Below are 20,015 nucleotides of genomic sequence, written 5' to 3'. Positions count from 1 at the left end.
GAGGAGGTAGATGAGGGGGACCATTTCCTCACCAGCAAGGTTTTATATTCCTAGCCCTGAGCAAGCAATTCTGCAGGTTTCATGCTGCATTGGGCCTCAAAGATTAGTTTGTGGCTTCCTGTTAGAGCAAACCACATGTGTTGAATTGCCAGCTGTTGCCACCCACCTTCTCTAGTCATAATTCACAACATCGGGTACTTTCTAGGTAGGTATAGGTCTTATTGCCTCCTTAATTATCAATGCACAACTGAAATAACAAGACGAGTCTCTTCTTACCTACATAGACTTCTGGAAAGGTCTGACATTAAAGAGATTTGTGGAGCCCATGGAGAAATGCTGGATTTACTAAATATTTCAGACACAAATCTACTGTCTCTCTTAGATCTCTTCTGATTGCCCAATGTGACTATGGTTGATATGCCTCTCCTAGAGAGCTTGGTCTCTCTTGACTTCAGGACTTGGCTGTTGGGAGCAGTTAAGAATGTGGAAAAAGTGTAACCCATTCATTGCTTCCATGTTGGTTTGAGGTTATGGAGAAAAAGGTAATATCAGCCCTTGGATGGATTAATTACAAGGAAGACTATTAAAGGCATTTGAGATATTGTGGAAACTTTCAAACACAAAGTAAACAGAATAGTATAATGAATTCCATGTACCCATCACCCAGCCTCAAAAATCAGCCATTCTTGACCCATTTGTACCTCCATACATTTCCCACTCTTATTCAATTTTATATCTATATACAACAACAGAAATTTATTTCTTATGGTTCTGGAGGCTGGAATTTCAAGATCAAGGCACCATCATGGTCTCCTTCTCTGGTGAGGACGTCCTCCCCAGTTCATAGCTGGAGCAGTCTCACTGTATCCTCCCATTGTGGGAGGGGCTTATTGTTTTTTAAAGTAAAATGTATACATACTGAAATGCACAATTAGCTATATAATTTGGAAATGGATACGCCCATATAACACACGCCCCTATTATCTCCTTCTGGTCACATTTAAAATATGTAAATGTATAGATAAGGAAACAACTTACAGGTTTTTAGCTTTTCTCATTTTCAGATCATGAAGCATTGCTGTGGATGTTCCTTATTTTGGGAATTCTTCCCTTTAGCCTTCCCTCCTCCTATTTCAACAGTGCAAGATCAACCCTTCCAACTCCACTTTTGTTTTGAACATTGTTTGCCTCTGCACGTTGGCTCCAGATTTCGGTCTAGCAACCTAGGTTTGAGGATCCAAATGAGATTTTCTGTAATTTCTTCATTGGCTTCGCCTATCTCAGATAAGACGGCTGCTCCAACCCGCTCCCAGAACCCAGCAACCTAGCTCACTCTTGACTGCTTTGCCCCGGAGGAGAGAGAAATGGAGCAGTCCGGCCTTCTAGGCCCACCTGGAAACCACCTGGAACTGAGACGGGGCATAGGAGGAACAGAAATAAAATGCATTCTTCCTTGATTAACCCAAGTATGATGAACAGAAGGTGAATGAAATGGACAGGATTAAGAAAAATGTCTCAAGCCTTTCCTCATCAAAAGAAAGGAAAGAAAAGTAAGGCTTCCTGGCTCAGAGTGTCAGGGTAATTGTTCTTGCTACAAGTATCTTCTCCCTAAGGTTATGTATTTTGGCCAGATATACAACTAAATACACTCTTTTTACACTGTATCCCAGAAAAAGCAATACGTGTACAAATGAAAAGGTTTTCTGAAACAACATATAAGACTACTAGGTTAAATACATTCAGATATTTTCTATTTCTTTAGCTCATTTAAAAAAAAAAAAAAAAAAAAGCTGATCACCATCCACTAAAATGATTTGGCATTTTATGGGTCGCAATCTAAAGTTTGAAAACCATCGCCCTATGGGCTTTGCCTAAGATGTTGGGTTGGGGCGTTTCTCTCCGGGGCTCTTGGTCTCACTGTTTCCTTCACGGGGGGCCAGTTTGAGCCCTCACAAAGTATGGTTGCTCAGCTTAAATCCGGGATACCTAGGCTCCTTACAAGAGATGATATTTAGCTAGGAATTATTGAAAGCTAACCAACATTGAGTAACTGCCAGATAGAAGGCTCCCCTTCACAGCCTGCCAGACTCGCCATAGCTGGGGTGGAGGTGGCTGGAGAGCCAGTCGTCATCTGAGGTCAGGAGAGAGCGATGCTGATGCACAGCCATCCACGCACTCAGCCTGCTCCAAGATTCCCTGGTGTGTTTGCCATACCCTTTAGCTGCAAGAAGACATGCAAGCCTCTTACGTACAAGAGGTGCTGTGTGTGCAAAGAAAATACCAGACTGCTTCTCCAGAGATTTGAATCTAAATACTGGATAGCTAACTTCCTATATCTAAACCCAGACCAAAAAAAAAAAAAAATAGAAAACATTTTAAAGGAGAAGGTCTGATGATAGCTATCCAACAATAAAGGTCCTGGTAATACTATGATGCATAGCCTGATCCATTTTTTCTAATAAAAAATAATAATAGTTAAGTTTCACTGGGCTCTTCCTAGTGATCCGTATAATGTGCTTTACATGAATTATGTCCTGGAATTTCACAATATCCCTAGGAAATAAATAACACTACGACCCCCATTTTACAGATGAGGAAACCGAAAGGCAAAACAGTTAAGTAATTTGTCCAAGATCACCCAGGAAGTAATCAGCATAGACAGGACTTGAACTCAGGCTATCTGATTCTGTGTGGACACAGAGATGTGCCACCCAATCCGCCTTCAAGAGAGACTTGTTGTCCAGCTGCTGGGAGTGTCATCAGTGGCAGCCTGCAGCTGTCAAACTGTTCAGGGGTTGACTCAGCCTCAAAGAAACTCCTTGGGTACCCGAGCAGCTGCCGCCAATTCTGGGTCCAGCGCCGCTTCCCGCCGACGCCCGCCCGCCCGCCCGTCCGACGTGCACTCCCGATTCCTTTCGGTTTTAAGTCCAATATGGCAACTCTCAAGGATCAGCTGATTCAGAATCTTCTTAAGGAAGAACATGCCCCCCAGAATAAGATTACAGTGGTTGGTGTTGGTGCTGTTGGCATGGCCTGTGCCATCAGTGTCTTAATGAAGGACTTGGCAGATGAAATTGCTCTTGTTGATGTCATAGAAGACAAACTGAAGGGAGAGATGATGGATCTCCAACATGGCAGCCTTTTCCTTAAAACACCAAAAATCGTCTCTGGCAAAGACTATAATGTGACAGCAAACTCCAGGCTGGTTATTATCACAGCTGGAGCACGTCAGCAAGAGGGAGAAAGCCGTCTTAATTTGGTCCAGCGTAATGTGAACATCTTTAAATTCATCATTCCTAATGTTGTAAAATACAGCCCAAACTGCAAGTTGCTTGTTGTTTCCAATCCAGTGGATATCTTGACCTATGTGGCTTGGAAGATAAGCGGCTTTCCCAAAAACCGTGTTATTGGAAGCGGTTGCAATTTGGATTCAGCCCGGTTCTGTTACCTCATGGGGGAAAGGCTGGGAGTTCACCCATTAAGCTGTCGTGGATGGATCCTTGGGGAGCATGGAGACTCTAGTGTGCCTGTATGGAGTGGAATGAATGTTGCTGGTGTCTCCCTGAAGAATCTGCACCCTGAATTAGGCACTGATGCAGATAAGGAACAGTGGAAAGCAGTTCACAAACAGGTGGTTGACAGTGCTTATGAGGTGATCAAACTGAAAGGCTACACATCCTGGGCCATTGGACTATCTGTGGCAGATTTGGCAGAAAGTATAATGAAGAACCTTAGGCGGGTGCCTCCGATTTCCACCACGATTAAGGGTTTCTATGGAATAAAAGAGGATGTCTTCCTTAGTGTTCCTTGCATCTTGGGACAGAATGGAATCTCAGATGTTGTGAAAGTGACTCTGACTCCTGAGGAACAGGCCTGTTTGAAGAAGAGTGCAGATACACTTTGGGGGATCCAGAAAGAGCTGCAGTTTTAAAGTCTAATATCATACCACTTCACTGTCTAGGCTACAAAAGGATTTTAGTTGGAGGTTGTGCATATTGTCCTTTATATCTGGTCTGTGACTAAAGCAGTAATGTTAAGACAACCTAGGAAAAACATCAATTTCCTAACATTAGCAATAGGAATGGTTCGTAAAACCCTGCAGCTGTATCCTGATGCTGCATGGCACTTATCTTGTGTGGTCCTAAATTGGTTCGTGTAAAATAGTTCTACTTCCTCAAGAGGTACCACTGACAATGTTGCAGATGCTGCAGTTGCCCTTCAAACCAGTTGTGTATTTAACTCTGTGTTATAGAACTTCTGGTTCCTTTAGCCAAGATGCCTAGTCCAACTTTTTTTTCTCCAATTAATCACATTCTGGGATTGATTATAAATCCAGTGTTGCATGTCTTGTGCATAACAAGACATTGTTATGTCTTGTTCTAAAGAATCTTATGTACTATATGTATCAGAATAGTATACATTGCCATGTAATGTAAAAAGGAAAAATCGACATAAATAATGCAGCCAACTATCTGTTATACCAACTAAAACAATAAATAAACCTTGAACAGTGAAAAAAAAAAAAAAAAGAAACTCCTTGACCAGAGTCACGACTTTCTCAGAGCAGCCGAGACCCAGTGACTGATTGAGGTGGAGATATGAAGGCCCAGCAATGACAGACCAACATAGGACAACTCTAAAAGATCACTTTAACTCCAGAGTTTCCTATCAGATTGCCATTAGGCCCATACCAAGCTATAATTCTCCCTTTACCTAATCTTGCTTCCTTTCTCTTTTTCCCACAGTCCTTTCAAGGACAGTCCTTAATAGATATCTTGCACACCATATTCTACCTCCAGGTATCTTCCCTGAGAACCAAAACTGTAGCAAGGAAAAAAATCTTCCCAATGGGCAGAGCTTCAAGTGGTCATCTACTTTGTATAGAGAGAAATGGCCCAAGTTAGAATATATACAACTCATAGGTAGTGGCAAATGGTCTAGCCAGCTGGTCAGGAGCATGAAAGCAGGAAAATTGGAAAAACAGGGAGACAAGAAGGACTAGATAGAGACATATGAAAGGACACGTGGGAGTGGGCAAAAGATGTGAAAACCTTTCTATCACATTTTATAGTCCACCAAAGAGGATCAACCACAGAAGAGGCACTAAGCAACAAAGTAGACAAAATAACTCAGCCAGATGACACCAGCCAGGCCCTGTCATCAGCCACCCCAGTGCCAGCACAATGGGCATATGAATGAAGCAGCCATGGAGACAGAAATGGAGGGTATGCCTGGGCCCAGCAATATAGCCACCCACTTAACAAAGGCTGATGTTGCTGCTACTGCTGCCAGATGTCTAGCCTGGCATTAACAGAGACTAATACTAGAGTTCCAATATGGCACTATTCCTTGAGGAGATGAACTGACCATCAGTTCACCTGTTGGTCAAGTTGACTACATTGGGCCACTAATAGTTTGAAAAGGCCTGTGATTCATGCTTACACTAGACACATATTCTTGGTATGGGTTTGCCTTTCCAACCTCCAGGGTTTCAGCCAGCATTACTATCCAAGGGCTTACAGAGTGTTTGCTCTATGGGCATGAGATCCCACATAACACTATGTCAAATCACTTAACTCACATTACTTGAAGCACAGGAGTGGGCTCATGATCATGGGATCCACTGGTCATATCACATACTGCACCACCAAGAAGCTTCTGGAAAGAGAAGTAGAACAGCTTCCTGGAAGTACAGCTGAAACACCAGCTTGAGGGTGATACTTTATGAGGACGGTGGAACCCCCTCCAGGACACAGGATATACCTTGAATCAAAGGCTTCATATAGTGCTGCATCCCCATTAGGAAGACTACATGGGTCTAGAAGCCAAGGGGTGGAAGCAGAAGTGACCACACTTACCTTGACTCCCCATGACCCCTTTGGGAAATGTGGGCCTCCTGTCCACAAAGCTCTTGCCTTTGCTGGGTTAGAAATCTTGGTCTTCTATGGAAGAACTCTTCCACCAAGGGATACAGGTATCAGCAGGCAAGAAGAAAAGTCAACATCTTTGCTGAGGTCATTGATGCCAGTCATTAAGAAGAGGCAGAGCTATAATTATACAACAGGGGCAAAGAGGAATATGTTGAGTGATTCATTTGGGCACCACTTTGATACTCCCTTGTTCAGTTATTCATTTGGGCACCACTTTCATACTCCCTTATTCAGTTATAATTAAATGAACAAGTGCCACAATCAGAGATGAGGATCTGGGTTGTGCCACGAGGTAAGCCACTGAGGCCAGCTCTCTGAGGGTAAGGGGAATCTAGACTTGCTAGTGGGGAAGGGGGACAATGAGTATCACTTGGGACCCCAAGACCTGCAGCAGTGCTCAGAATTGTACTTTTTCCCATTACTTCCTCTAAGACTCCCCCAGATTAAGAGACCCACCAGAATCCAAAAGGAGCTGTTCCCAAATAGCTATGAAGAAGTGGATCCAGATGGCCCAAAGAGTGAACTGTGATGAACATGGAGATGCACCACGCAGTTCTTCCTTCAAGAAAGGAGCTTATTGTCCCAGCTTCTAAGAGCGCTGTCAGTAGACAACATTCAGCTGTCAGCCCATCAGGAACCAACTCTGCCGCAGAGACCTCACCAAGGTCACAACCTTCCTGGGGTTTAGATCCAATGGGATGTGGCTCTCCATCCAATAACTGATTGAGGCAGAGGTAGAAAGGTGCAGCCATTTCATTTTAGTACAGGACAATCTGGTGGACCATGTGGTAAGCAGAATGATGCCTCTCAAGATATCTACATCCTAATCCCTAGAACCTATGAATATGTTATGTGCATGGCAAGGGGGCTCATAGAAGGTGGGAAGTGAGGGGCAGAGGGAGGCAAGGACTCTAGGGTTTCTGGCTTGGAAGACAAGTGGATGATGGACATAATAAGAGGAACCAGCTGTGGAGAAAGAGAATAAGTTTAGTTTGATGTGTTTGTGCAATATTCAAGTGAAGATGTGAAGCTACCCAGTGGGAGGCTAGATATATAGATCTAGACATCAACTGAAAGTTATGAGCTGCTGATATAGATTTGGGGATAATTAATATATGAAGATACCCCGGTATAACGGGTAAAGGGATCAGAAGGAAGTAGAAAAGAGGATCCTGGGAAGTGCCAACATTAAAGAGAAAGGCAAAGCAAGAAGGAGAGCTGTAAACCAGGAGAGAAATGTTCTCAAGCCATGGGATGAAATGATTTTAAGAAAGAAGGTGTGGCTGTCCATGTTGAAAGGAATGGTTCTCATTTTGGTGAGAAACTTAAACAGCTGTGGAAAATTACCACAGATCATAGAGTAGAATACTGTGGAAGCCCATCTGTTTGATGTTTTATTCAACTCAGTACACATTTATTAGACCACTCCCCTATGCCTAATGGTGTCTTGGAGAAAAGTATAATCTAGATACAGCTTGTGCTCAAGAAGCTTAAGATCTAAGAGCAGACCCTGAAGTCAAATATAAAAATGACTGTGTGTAAGAAAAACCAGATATATTGGACTGAATTCTTCAATTTTCATTTGAGTATTTATATTTTTTAGATAGAGGCTTTGCCTCTGTTATGTCAAAAATATGACCAACGAATGGAAAGATTAATTTAAAAATTAGACTCTGAAATGTCAATTTTCTTTAAAAAAAGCAGTTATTTTGGAGTCATATAGATACAGTCATGATATATTCCTATTTGGGAATATACCACAGTTTGATTGGTCATTTCATTATATAGTAGCAGATCTTGCCAACATTTAAATGTTTCCAAATTACGTTTATTAAAAAGTCATATGTCGTTATTACAGTTTTGTAAAGGGACTTTGAAAAAATTTTATAAATCAAACAGTCTGTTTCTGTAGGGCCTATTTCTCCAGTACTTAGATTTATCACATTCCTACATTTTACACTGAAGAGCATTCAGATAGAAATCAAAGAACCCCATTATTAACTCAATTACCTCTGAAGAAACTGCTGAGAACATTTATCAATATTAGTGTAAAGGGGAAGGAATGTGGAATCAGGAATTGGGAAACTGGGTTTTCAGTCTCAACTCAATCACTTACTATTTGGGTAACTTTGGGCAAGACACCCAACTGCACTGAATCCGAGTGTTTTTAATCTATAAAATGGTAGCCACAGTAGAATTGCATTGAGGCTATAACAAGGTGTAAAATTCACTATATTAAATAAATGTGTAGAATTGTTCTACAAACTATAAATTCCTATACAAATATTTATCATATTATCATTACCATTTCCTTGAGAGAAAGGTTAATGTGAAAAAAAAAGTTCAAATATGAACTCCCACTTGAGGCTTATAGATGCATACTTACATAAGTTTAAATGGTGTATAGAATCATTGCCAAGTTGTAGACAGAATCACCAAATAACCAATCCCTTTTGGTAGTAAATGGAATAGAAATAGCCACTTGGGGCATTTTGCTGATCTTAATGACCAGATATCACTCTTTGGCACTTGACATTCATGACAGATATAAGAAATTAATTGATACCTAAATAAATCAATTACGTAACTGAGATCTTAGAATTTTTAAAATCATCTCATATGTAGAATTACATGAATATATGTGATATATATATGAATGTTTATCCTAGCTTGGAAATAGATGATAGATATAAGATAGATATTATATTCATATAGCATAACTACCTCAATTTTCATCAACATTTTTACCAAATCTTTTGATTTAAGAGATTGAAGGAAAAAATAAAGATGTGAACAGGAGAATAGCATTTTGAATAATTTTGAATATGAGGCAACATTTTTACCACAGAATCTTTGAATCTTAGAGTTGGAAGGAATCCTAGATTTTGTATATTCACAACATCCACTAAATTCCTTATCAGTGGTTTTCTGGCCTCTGCTTGCACAGAGAATAAAAGAGTAAATATTCTACAAGGTATCTCATTCTTTTTTTTTTTTTAAGTTTTTCTCTTCCATTTTTAAACAAAATTAAGAAAATTCTTCTTCATATTGAACTGAGATATCATCTTAATACTTCTAAAACTTTCTGTCTACATTTTATGGGGGCAAGAAAATCATTCATTCATTCATTCATTGAACATTAATTGCCCGTTACCAGCTGGCATTCATACAACTAGACCCCACTCACAAGCCAAGGTGCAGTTGGAGATAGGTGTAACTCAAATGTAATTGATTTTGTCCAACACCAAACCCCCAGCTTCATCGGAAAACCTCTTTCCCTACAACAAATCTAATTGCCTCTCCTAAAATACTTCCCTCAGTTGATTTTGCAATTTAATCATTATCAAATTTTCCTGTTACTTCCCCAAACCAAATATTGAGGTAAAATAGGGATATCCAGAGTGTAGCAGGCAAACAAAACAATTTCTATCCTTTTCCCTTCTAGATTTTCTCTAGCTCTATGTAAAATAAAGAGTAAAATGGATAAACCTGTGATCATTTTACTTGCTCCTCAGGACACAGTGCTCTGAAACTTTAGCAAGCATATCTTCTGTTTGTATTCAGGCCATGTTACCAGAAGCCTATCTGACCAATCGGAAGTTCACCCAACCAGTCAGGAAAAATTCTACACTTTTAGGGGCCAGGGAAGGAGAACTGCTCAAGAGCAGAGGGAAGAGGAAGGAGGCAGAACTCACAGCAGACGTCAGCTCTGCACAAACTAGCTGTGGGATTCTTCCTGCCTCAATCTCATCTGTAAGGGTGGTAATAAGGAATCTTTAAAGCACCTTACAGCTTAAAAAATCTACAATTTCAACTTTTATTTGAATAAAATCAAATAAATTTGGAAAAAAATGCGTTTTCAACATTCCGACATATGGCAAGCTTATTAAGGACTTTTCAGCTTGTTAATATCTTAGAACAGATTTCTTGACACACATTCAAACTAGATATTATTGGAGGAGGTCATCGAATGGACGTGACTGCCTGGTGACCTGTAAGCTGAACCCAGGCAATCAGAGGCTCCCCACACTCTTCTCCTCCTTGGAATATACATTCTGCCCACCATTCCCACAGCTGGAGCCATTTTCAGGGATGCAGCCTTGAGAGAGTAATGTGTTGTTGAGACCATGTGGATGGTTATGTGACTGAACCCAGTTAAGGCCCCCATATAAGCTCATATTCTGGCTATCAGGTTCAGAGATCTACTGGTCTTGCAACCACCCAAGACAAGCCTCCTACGTAAGTTTTCTTGCTTATGAAAACTGCCACCTGCCAATCTGGAGTGGTCTGCCTCTTTCTTCAGTTTCTCCTTGTCCTCCTTGCATGGGGACCAGTTTACAAACCAACAGATATGTAATATTGTTCTTAATAAGATTTCAGCTCCAATGAAGCTCCTCATAGCTCTTTCATCCTGTGACTGACTGTTTATCCCATTTATTCAACTTCTGGTGATTTTCCCTAAAAAATAACTCTATTTTAAAATTTAATTTAATTTCCCCAAATGATCATGCAGTAAATTTGACTTTTTTTGTTTTGGAGTAGAATTCTATGAGATTTAACACATGGATAGATTCTTGTACCACCACAATCAGGAAACTGTACTGTCCCATCACCCAGAAAACTCCCTTTATAGTCACACCCTCATCCTCTAGCCCCTGACAACCGCTAATCTGGTTTCTATCTTTGTCTTTTTGAGAATGTCAAATAAGTAAAATCATACAATATGTAACTTTTAGAGACCAGCTTCTCTTAATCAGCATAATGCTTTCAAAATTTTTCCAAGTTGTTTAGTACATCAATAGTTTGTTCCTTTTAACTACTTAGTCGTGTTCCATTGTATGGATATACCACAGTTTGTTTATGCCTTCACTCATTGAAGGACATGGGATATTTCCAGCTATTAGCTATTACAAACAAATCTATCAATATTATGAATATCTGTGTGCAGGCTTTTGTGAGAACGTAAGTTTTCATTTCTCTATGGTAAATACCCAGGGGTGGGGTTGCAGGGTCAGCGGTTAGAGTCTGTTTAACTTCATACAAAACCACAAAACTGTTTTCCGGAGTGGCTGTACTATTTTGCATTCCTACCAGCAATGTATGAGAGTTCCAGTTCCTTGTCAGCACTTGGTATTGTCATCATTTTTTCTTTTAGCCATTCTGATAGGGGTGTAGTGATATCTAATTGTGGTTTTGTATTTGCATTTATCTAACGGCTAATGATGTTGAGCATTTTTCGTGTGTTTATGTTCACTATCCTTATATCCTCTTTGGCAAAGATTCTGTTCAAGTCCTTTGCTCATTTTTTAATTGGGTTGTTTGCTATCTTATTGTTGAGTTTTGATCTTTTAAAAATACATTCTGAATACATGGCCTTTGTCAGAAAGGTGATTTGCAAATATTTTCTCCCCATCTATAACTTGTCTCTTTATTCTCTTGGTGATATCCTAAGCAGAGCCAAAGTTTTTAAATTGCTGAGGTTCAAATTATTAATTGTTTTCTTTACAGATCCTATTTTGGTGTCATTCTTAAGAACTCTTTGCTTAACCCTAGGTCATAAAAGATTTTCCTAAGAAAATAATTTTAAAGAAAGATAATGTTATATGCCTAAGGACATTCTTTATGGCACTATTAGTGAACAGTGAAAAAGTGGAAATAATATCATGTTGCCACCATAGAGCAATGGGTACATAAACTATGCCCCTATCATCATAGGGCCATGAAAAATATTTATGGAGAGTACATAATAACATCACAGGGAAACAATTATGGCTTAAGTTAAAGTAAGGTACAAATGCTTTGTGCCATATGCCACAATTACAGAAAAAACAAAATACTGCTTAGAAAAAGAGATAAGAAAGAAATATGCTCAAAATATTATCAAAGGCTACAGTGATTCCAGGCCTTTTCTATATTTACTTATCTTTTTAAAATAGGTTTATGAAATAAATCAAATAACAAAATTTTATGTTTAAAAATCCATTTTTGACATTTTGTCTCTGCTGTGAGACCAAGCACTGTCCTATATTGAATCTGACTGCTCTGTCCTTGAGGGTTGACCAGCTGGCCAAGGGATAGATGTCTGAAAAGAAAGATCTTCCTGCCCTGGCTGGAGGAGAGTTTCCCCAGAGTTGGGGCAGGGAACGTGGGGGGTTGGGCGAGAGCAGGAGTACACCTGATAACACATGGAGACAGAGGTTGTAGCCTCCACACTAGCAAACTCCATTCTCTTTTCTCTCTCCAGTCCACTGTCTCAATTTACTACATTCCAAGAGCTCTGGAAAGAGTCTCCATTTCTGTGTGGATCATAGTGATTCAGTCACTATTGAGGTCCCTCTGTGTGTCAGAACCTGTGTCCTGGAACACCAAGAGGACGGAGGCACAGCCTCTACCCTGTAGGACCTCATCCGGTGATTCCAACTGCCATCCTACACAGGCAAGCCCCTTGTAACTGCTGCAGCTAAATAAGCTCTCTCCTGCTGGACATGGGCTGCAGTTTTCAAAATTACCTTTCACTTAATATCTCCCCAAGTAGCCACACGATTCGCCTTTCTTGGTCTCCTGCCCTGAGCTGTAAAATTGTGTTGCGCTTTGTTTCTTAAACATAGTTGCCCCATTTCACACCAGGGCACTGATGGCTCCAGAGGAGATAGGTAATCACCATACTCTTCTCCAGGAGGAAATCCCCAATCCTCGTGGATCAGGAGTAGAACTGACAGGCTTTCTGGGCCGATTTATCCCAATTCCCCCCTTTCCACATGGCAATCCAAGCAAACTGAAAAGCCTCCGTCCACCAGGCCTGACAAAGGTAATTTGTTCTGAGTTCATCTTAAAATCCTTAGGACTCACTTGAATATTTCACATAGGAACTGCTAGAGCCACCCGCAGTGTCAGAGAGAGGAAACAAAGCACGATGGCACAGAGTCACTGTTCGGAAGCCTGTCGCAATAGATTACAAAGTGACAGACCTCCCACCAGAGGGAGGCGCTTTTGGACATGACCTGTGGCTACCTACGCCTCGGTCCCTTTGACCTCAGAGTAGGGCTGTGCTAATAAAAAAGGGAGAGGCTCATTAGCTTTCTTTTCCATTCATGCTTGTTTTGAAAACATTACATGCCTTGCAGATTACATGATAATTATACTTAAGGGCTGCCAAGGAGCTTCAGGAATAATTATCATAAGATTTGCAGGTTTTAGAGCTCATGGTAACACTTTGGTGCTGGGAGGCCTTCTTTAGTGAGTCACAGCAATTACCCTACTCTCACAATCTTAGATTGTTCCTTGAGCCCTGTGAGAAGACAAGGAGGCTAAATATTCAAAGAAGGCAGGGAGATTTGGGGGATGTGAAGCTCCACAGTGGTCCTGACTAGAGGGCTGGTCAAATCAGAGCCTTTTACTGGATCCACGTGAAGGCCAAGAATTAATCAAAACTAAAACCTTCTCAGGGATCTTTCTTGCAATAGACACAAAAAGTGCCTACTCCTTTCTTATTCTTCACAGAAGCCTCCAAATGTGATTAAAAGTAACAAGCCAATCATTTTCACCACTCAACTGAAATTGCTCGTGATAATGTTTCTAACAATGACCACCTAAGTGGTAAAGCCTTTGAGAATTTTGCCTTCTCAGCAGGTGAAGTTTCAGCGGATCATTCCTCTCCTGTGTGATCCCCTTTCCTCCTGTGGCGCTGTAGCCCCAGCTATATTCTACTTCTCTTTAATTTCTCTGTTGATTCCTTTTACACTGTGTCAATTTCTGTGTTTGACACATAGTAGGTGCTGGGTAGTTGTTTACTAAACTGGTGGTGATCAAATGCTGCCCAGGAATTGTATTGAATGTGTGTGCATTAGTGTTTAAGGAGCGTGTGCAGTGTTAGAGAATGGTGTCTTGTTGTCTGTCACTCATTTATTCATCACCCAACACCTATTTAACACCTATTAAGTGACAGACAACAGGCTGGGCACTGGTGTCACCACCAGGAACAAAATAGGTAGAAACAGAATTTTTGCCTTTGGGGAGCCTGGTCTAGTGGGAGATGCTGATAAATAAAAAGGTAATTAAAACAGAATCCATTAAGAGCTATGTCTGGGAAGCAAAGACCACTGTGGGTGCTTGTAGGACATGCCCCAACTCCAGGCTTGGAGGAGGAGAACAGGTCTCCCCAGATTTTTAGGCTGAGACCTGAAGGATCACTAAGATTTGGAGAAGGTTAAGAGGAAGTGTGTTTCAGATAAGGAAAATAGCCTGTGAGAGAGCCTGGAGGCAAAAGCGAGTTGAAAGACTTGGCAGGAATGAAGGGTGAAGGCCAGGGAAGAGGCAAGTAAGGGACAGATTAATTCAGGGTTTTGTGTATTTAGGAGAATTCAGGAAAATGAACGAGGAGGGTGCAAGCAGTTTGTGTTCAGGACACTCACTTTGCCTGACAGGGAACTGGGTTACCGGTTTAGAAGGATCTCATAGAATTGAGAAATACACCAGTTCAGCCACAGTGAGAAGAGAGAGGAGAGATCAGTGCTGGATGAGACTTGGTCTTTGAGGCTTTATAGGTAACTGGGAATCTTCACAACTGTGCCCTGTGTAAGATGACAGGGTAGGTGGACGGCCCCTTCCCTTGCAAGATAATTAATGAGTTTCCCACAAGAGGGCGCCCTTGCAGAAGAAAGTCCTCATTCATCCATTCACATCCTTTGTGCCTGATGCCTAGTTTCTCAGAAGAAACTAGGCCCCTCAGAGGAGACCAGCAGCAAGACATCCCCTGATGAAGACAGAAATTCCCTGGCTCCCTTAAATTCCCGTGGAGCTGAAGCACAGGTGTTCCTGTGAGTCCAAAACAAAAGACTCCTATTATCACCTCAGGGCTCTATTTTCTTATGTCACATCACTCTTTAGGAGTCTCATACTATTTACAATAGCTCCAGTTAAATTTGTACTTATCCTCTAAGCAATGAGCTGCCTGCCTTTGGCATCTAGAAGGATTCAAAGTGAACCTTTTGGCTTCTTTCAGTTTTATACCATACACATCACCATCAGGTCTGCTACAAGACCAGGAGATTGTGCCTTATTTGAGGTGACATACTATAGTCATGTAGGTGTCTCTGGAAATATGCCCGTCACCTTAACGTCGCTTGGTTTCTTAGTGATATTATCTTGGAATTTCAGCCCATTTCCTCAGGAAGTGCTATTAACAGTACAGGATGCAGCATTTAGTCTAATAAGCAGACAACAGTGTGGGTGTTTTAAGCCCAGGCTACATCTTGGCTGACTGCTTAAATTAAAAAGAATAAATGGACCCTATTTTTTCTTGCCTAAGGGCCCCTCAATGGAAAGGCACTCCCCTGCCCCCGCAGGTGTTGACGTAATAATATACGGCAGGTAGTGAATATTATCTGGCGTGCTCCTCGCTTGCCCAGACCCTTTCCAAGGCTCTAGGAGGGTCTTAGCAATTTTGTATTGTAATTCTGTTTTTTTTTTTCTTAAATGGGGCTTCCCCAGTTATATAAACTTCAGGCTGTCCCCACAAAATCTAGATTTCCCCAGATATTACTTACATGAAGCCATACCTAGGACCATCCTTTCAGCAGCAGAACACCTGTCAGTCACTGCTAGATTGACCATGTCTAGGACAATAGCAATTGTTTCAAGTCTCACGCATTTCCACCAGCTTTTCTCCCCTGGTCTTTCTTTAAGGGCCTATTGTATCAAAGAGAAGGAAGGAAGTGACTAAGAGAAGGAAGCTATGCCTAAGTCATTGGAAAAGTGTATTTGTCAAATGACACAACCTTTTCCCAAAGCAGAAGTTTCAGGTGAGGCTAAGGAAACACGAATCTTAGGAGTTGAATTCCTACTCTTCTGCCTATGGATCGTGCTTTGAGCTTTTACAGATTTTCCCAGGATCCCCTATATTCCCAAACTCAATTCACGGTCCATCTACCTCTCTGTTTCCTTCTTCCTCTGCGCCCCCAGAGATATGCATGCCTCATTTTCTGCATAGCTGGCTTCATTTCCATCTTCGGCACGTGAGAGTGTCTGCGATGGCTGCAGATAAATTACTTCTGTCTTCCTGGAGTCATTCCCATCCCTGCCTGTCTCAGACAGCTCCCTTCCAAATGATTTTATTCTGTGTTGTTCCCCTCAGCCACATAAGCTAGCAAGGCTAACGGAGACAGTGAACTTAGCCTGCTTCTCGTCCGTCCCCGCCATGGGAAATCATTTCCAACGGCACTGACTCTTCGCAGTGGAAAAGCAGGAAAGAATCTTGTTCTTTGTGGTCTCAAGCCCACAGTGGCAGAGGCTGACTTACTATGAAACTTCCAGCTTCAGGCAAAGCGGGGAAAGAGTGCAGGGCACGTGTAAAATACAGGAATGCCCACATGTGCACACACATTGAAACATGCCTTAGGTGTTCACGGTGATTGATATGCACATGGGTACAAGCCCCAGTTTCAAGCTCTTTCTACATATTGGATATGCTCTTGTGAGGGAGCCCCCCTTTTTTTTCTTTGACATTCAGATAAACTAAAGGCAAAAACTGCCATCTGTACTGCCTTTGATACAGTAGATTGCTAAAAGCTGTTCCCTGTCAGACCTCTTCTTTCAGCCTTGGCAGGGAGACACATACACATATGACACTTCTCTCATCCACATATGAGACACAGATTTCTACAGGGTCATAGGTCCTCTATGAAACCATCAGGCTAAATACTAACTTCTTCCCAGTGGCTGGCTTGCCTTCTATGGCCATAGCAGAAAGGAAGGGCTTCATTTTGCTTACAGGTTTTCTGTTTTGTGTGTTTGTGTGTTTTGTTTTTGCCGCTGAGGGCACCAAACATTCTCTCTGATCCTCAATTGTGTTTCACATTTTTCATTAACACTTGCATTTAAGCAGCTCATTCTAATTCTTTCCGTTGTTCCTGTTCTGCGTGAACTATCTGCTGGCAGTTGCCATGCCAACCCCAAATCCTGGGGTCCTGCTGCTAGATCACAAGCTGCCATTAGCATATTTTTATTAGCACCTGATTGCCCTCCAAAGACCTTCCAGTAGCTGAACGCCATTAGCTCAGAGTGTCACGAGATTTGACTGCATATTTACAGACTGGATCAGGAAGAGAACAGGCTGAACTGCACAGCCCTTCTCCAGGCTTAGTTTCCATAAGTGCCAGGTTGGTTCCCCGGGTCTCATTCACAGGGAAGATCATCACCATTGTGTGGTCCTTGCAGGTATCAGTTCTTGCTTCCTGGAGGTGACTTACAATAATGTGGATGCCAGCGTGACCCTCAAGCTGGTGGAAGACTTCTCTCACTTGTATTGCAAAATAGGCTGCTCTCCACTGTCTAGGGACACGGGCAGGGGGGATGATGCTACCATCTTGCTCTTTCTAACTTTCACCAAACAGAATGGAGCAGGCAATACAGATCAGAAGTCAGTTTCTCTTCAAAAAAGAGTTAGGGAGCAGAGAGTGAATGAGAAGTGTTTCAATGATTAAGAGTTAAGAAGACAGATTATATCAAGGTATGTCCTTAAGAGCTTTTGAAATTAAGTTGCTTTGAAGTTCTGAAGACTCTCAGCAGCCAGTGAGCTAGGTAAGAGAATGTTGACACCTAAAGTGAAGACGAGAGGAAGTTTAAAATTGCTACTAAAATCTGAAGAAAGCAAAGAGAGTTAGGTTAAACTGTAGGTAAAAACAATGTAGTGAAAAGGGACCTTGCAAACTCAGATGCTTATGGAGACAAGACAGATAAGGCAAATGGATGAAGTGAAAGGCTTGGAAGATGATGGAAGGCATAAGGGCCCTCAGTTTCCGTGCTGTAGAAACACGAGTGACATAAGGACTGGAGCAATCGGAGTGCTGACTCTATCTGGAGTGAGCGTCACTCCTACAGGTAATCAGGAGGGCCCCGTGCTGCCAAATCTTCAGAGAGCTGAAGCAAAGCGAGAAATATATATTTTTGAGGAAAGTTCCAAATTTTAAAATATTGAGCATATAATAATTTGATTTGATTAAAACATTGGGCCACCCAACACTGCGTAGGGCAAAAAAAAAACCCCACTTCTTGTGTTGAATATGGTCCACAAGCTGCCAGTTTGCAACCCATTTTAAAAGAAAGCCACGCTTAATCCTAGAACTAAGATATCATTAAAATAAAAGTCCAAATTCCTAACTAAGGAACTGTATTTTGATAGAAAGCATGCTAGATGAGGTCGTATGTTGATCTGTATCCCCGGGGAAATTTTCATGAGCTTTAATATTTGGTTCATATAATCAAGCAACGCTAGAAGAATGGGAAGGAAAATGAGCAGTACAAAAGCTCAAAAGATAAGACAAAACAAAACATGCTTGGCTGGTAACATCATAGAAGGCTTCAAGGAAGAGGCAGGACTTTCACTGTCCTTCAAGGATGGTTGGATTTGGAAAAACAGAGATGAGAGGGGAAATTTCTTGGGTAGAAGGCACAGTGGAACCACAAACCCAAAGGAAGAAATTATAAGGTGCTTTATTCTCCATTGTGCAGACTGAAACATCACAGAGGCAATGCTGGGCTAAATAAATAGTAAAACAAAATGAAGAAAAACATTACTGCTCACTTACAGTCCTTAACTTCACATATTAGGTCTGAGAGGCGTGAAAAACTGAATTTATCTTGGGAATGCAGACTCGGGTATTTGAATATGTCTGCCTGGAAAGCTGGCAATCTGGAAGGCATCGCATTAGTGCTCAGAGTATTTACTTAAATTATGCTCATGTGGATACAATTTCAATTTTCTTCAGAAGACTTGTATTTCTTCATTTTTTTATTACCACTATATACTGCCACTGTAATCACAAGCCTAGTTGTGAATTCCATTTGTAAGCCTGGGATCTCAAGCCTGGATTTTCTTCAAAGACTTAAAAGTTTACTTGCCCATCGAGGTCAGTTCTTTGACACTTGCCACCTGTGGTCCTCTAAGGGCTTGGTGGTTTCAACATTAATTTGATTAGTCAATAGACTAAATATTATGATAGTCTATTCGTCGATGGAGAATTTGGGTCTGTTAAGTATAACGACTCTGGCTTTCTCATATAACTTGATTACACATCTGTTTCTGCAGAGCTGCTTCCTACAGCCTTCTCAGGCAAAGTCAGATGCAGGAGGGATGGTGGAGTTAGTTCATCCCCAGTCAGGCTATCCTGGAGAAAAGTCTGCAAGGGTGGGAGGGGGCCTGGAAGGGTGCCAACAGGGGCTTGCATAGGACTATCAGGAGGAAGAAAGCTGATTAAAAGTCCAGTTAAGTCAAGTCAAAAGAATAATAAATCAAAAAGTTCATCAGGCTAGAGGAGCTGAGTGGGACATGAGCCAAAGGATCAAAGTGAGGGTCAGAAACAGGATGATTGGAAACAAAGCCAACTCAGGAACTCACCCTGGGAAAGCTGAGACAATGCTCTGGCATATTGTAGGCACAGATGGGTGAGCCCAGCTGGACAGGACCCGTGTTATGACAGTACTGGAGCCTGGATGGAACCTCCGAACGTGATGTGAAGAAAACAATGTTGAGAGACAATTCTGCAAGCACTAGTTTTGGAGCATTGTTTCCCTAGCCTGTTGAACAAAAGATTTGCACTGACCATCTCTCATGTCCGTGTGAATGACAACGTTCTCTGATGCCATCTGGCTAAGGCACCATTAGGCTCAGGCCCCTCCTGGGACCAGCCAGTCCTCCCTCAGCCTTTGCAAATCTGTCTCTGGTGAACATGCCAATCATCAGCACCGATCCACCTGCAGGTAACATCTGAGGAGAGCAAATAGCCGGAGAAGAGCCCCTGAACACCCATCCTTCCTCGGCAGGGGAAGGCACCTCAGTTAACACCTCCTGCAGGAATGAAACACCTGTAGAGACTGCCTTTCCATATGCCCCAAGATCAGGCCCCAGGATCTGGAGAAATGCTTGTAATGGGAATGTGCCATCCTATAAATTCAAGTACACAAATCAGGCTGAAAGAAAGCAAGGAAAGTGCATGCCAAGTTTGCCTGTGGTCACATAAGCGAGCCTTAGCTGTTTCCTGAAGATAGGAGCTGGAAGTCTCCTGGGTAAAGCTGACTGAGCTCACACAT

At 41.8% G+C, this 20,015-nt stretch overlaps 1 protein-coding gene across 2 annotated transcripts; it reads left to right on the top strand.

Moving 5' to 3' along the window:
• The first annotated feature begins 2,887 nt into the window (after window positions 1–2,887).
• On the top strand, window positions 2,888–4,449 carry LOC132362433 (L-lactate dehydrogenase A chain-like). 2 transcript variants are annotated; one of them, XM_059916892.1, is made up of 2 exons: window positions 2,888–3,619; window positions 3,889–4,449. In XM_059916892.1, exons 1-2 carry the CDS (start codon window positions 2,933–2,935, stop codon window positions 4,021–4,023), a joined length of 822 nt encoding a protein of 273 aa, XP_059772875.1. In that variant the 5' UTR covers window positions 2,888–2,932; the 3' UTR covers window positions 4,024–4,449. The 2 variants fall into 2 exon arrangements, with proteins under 2 accessions (XP_059772875.1, XP_059772874.1); XM_059916891.1 differs by having other exon boundaries at window positions 2,888–4,448.
• Window positions 4,450–20,015: the final 15,566 nt, after the last annotated feature.

The sequence above is a fragment of the Balaenoptera ricei genome, chromosome 3, assembly GCF_028023285.1.
Source record: "Balaenoptera ricei isolate mBalRic1 chromosome 3, mBalRic1.hap2, whole genome shotgun sequence".
NCBI lineage: Eukaryota > Metazoa > Chordata > Mammalia > Artiodactyla > Balaenopteridae > Balaenoptera > Balaenoptera ricei.
This window is presented reverse-complemented; position numbering and strand designations above follow the sequence as displayed.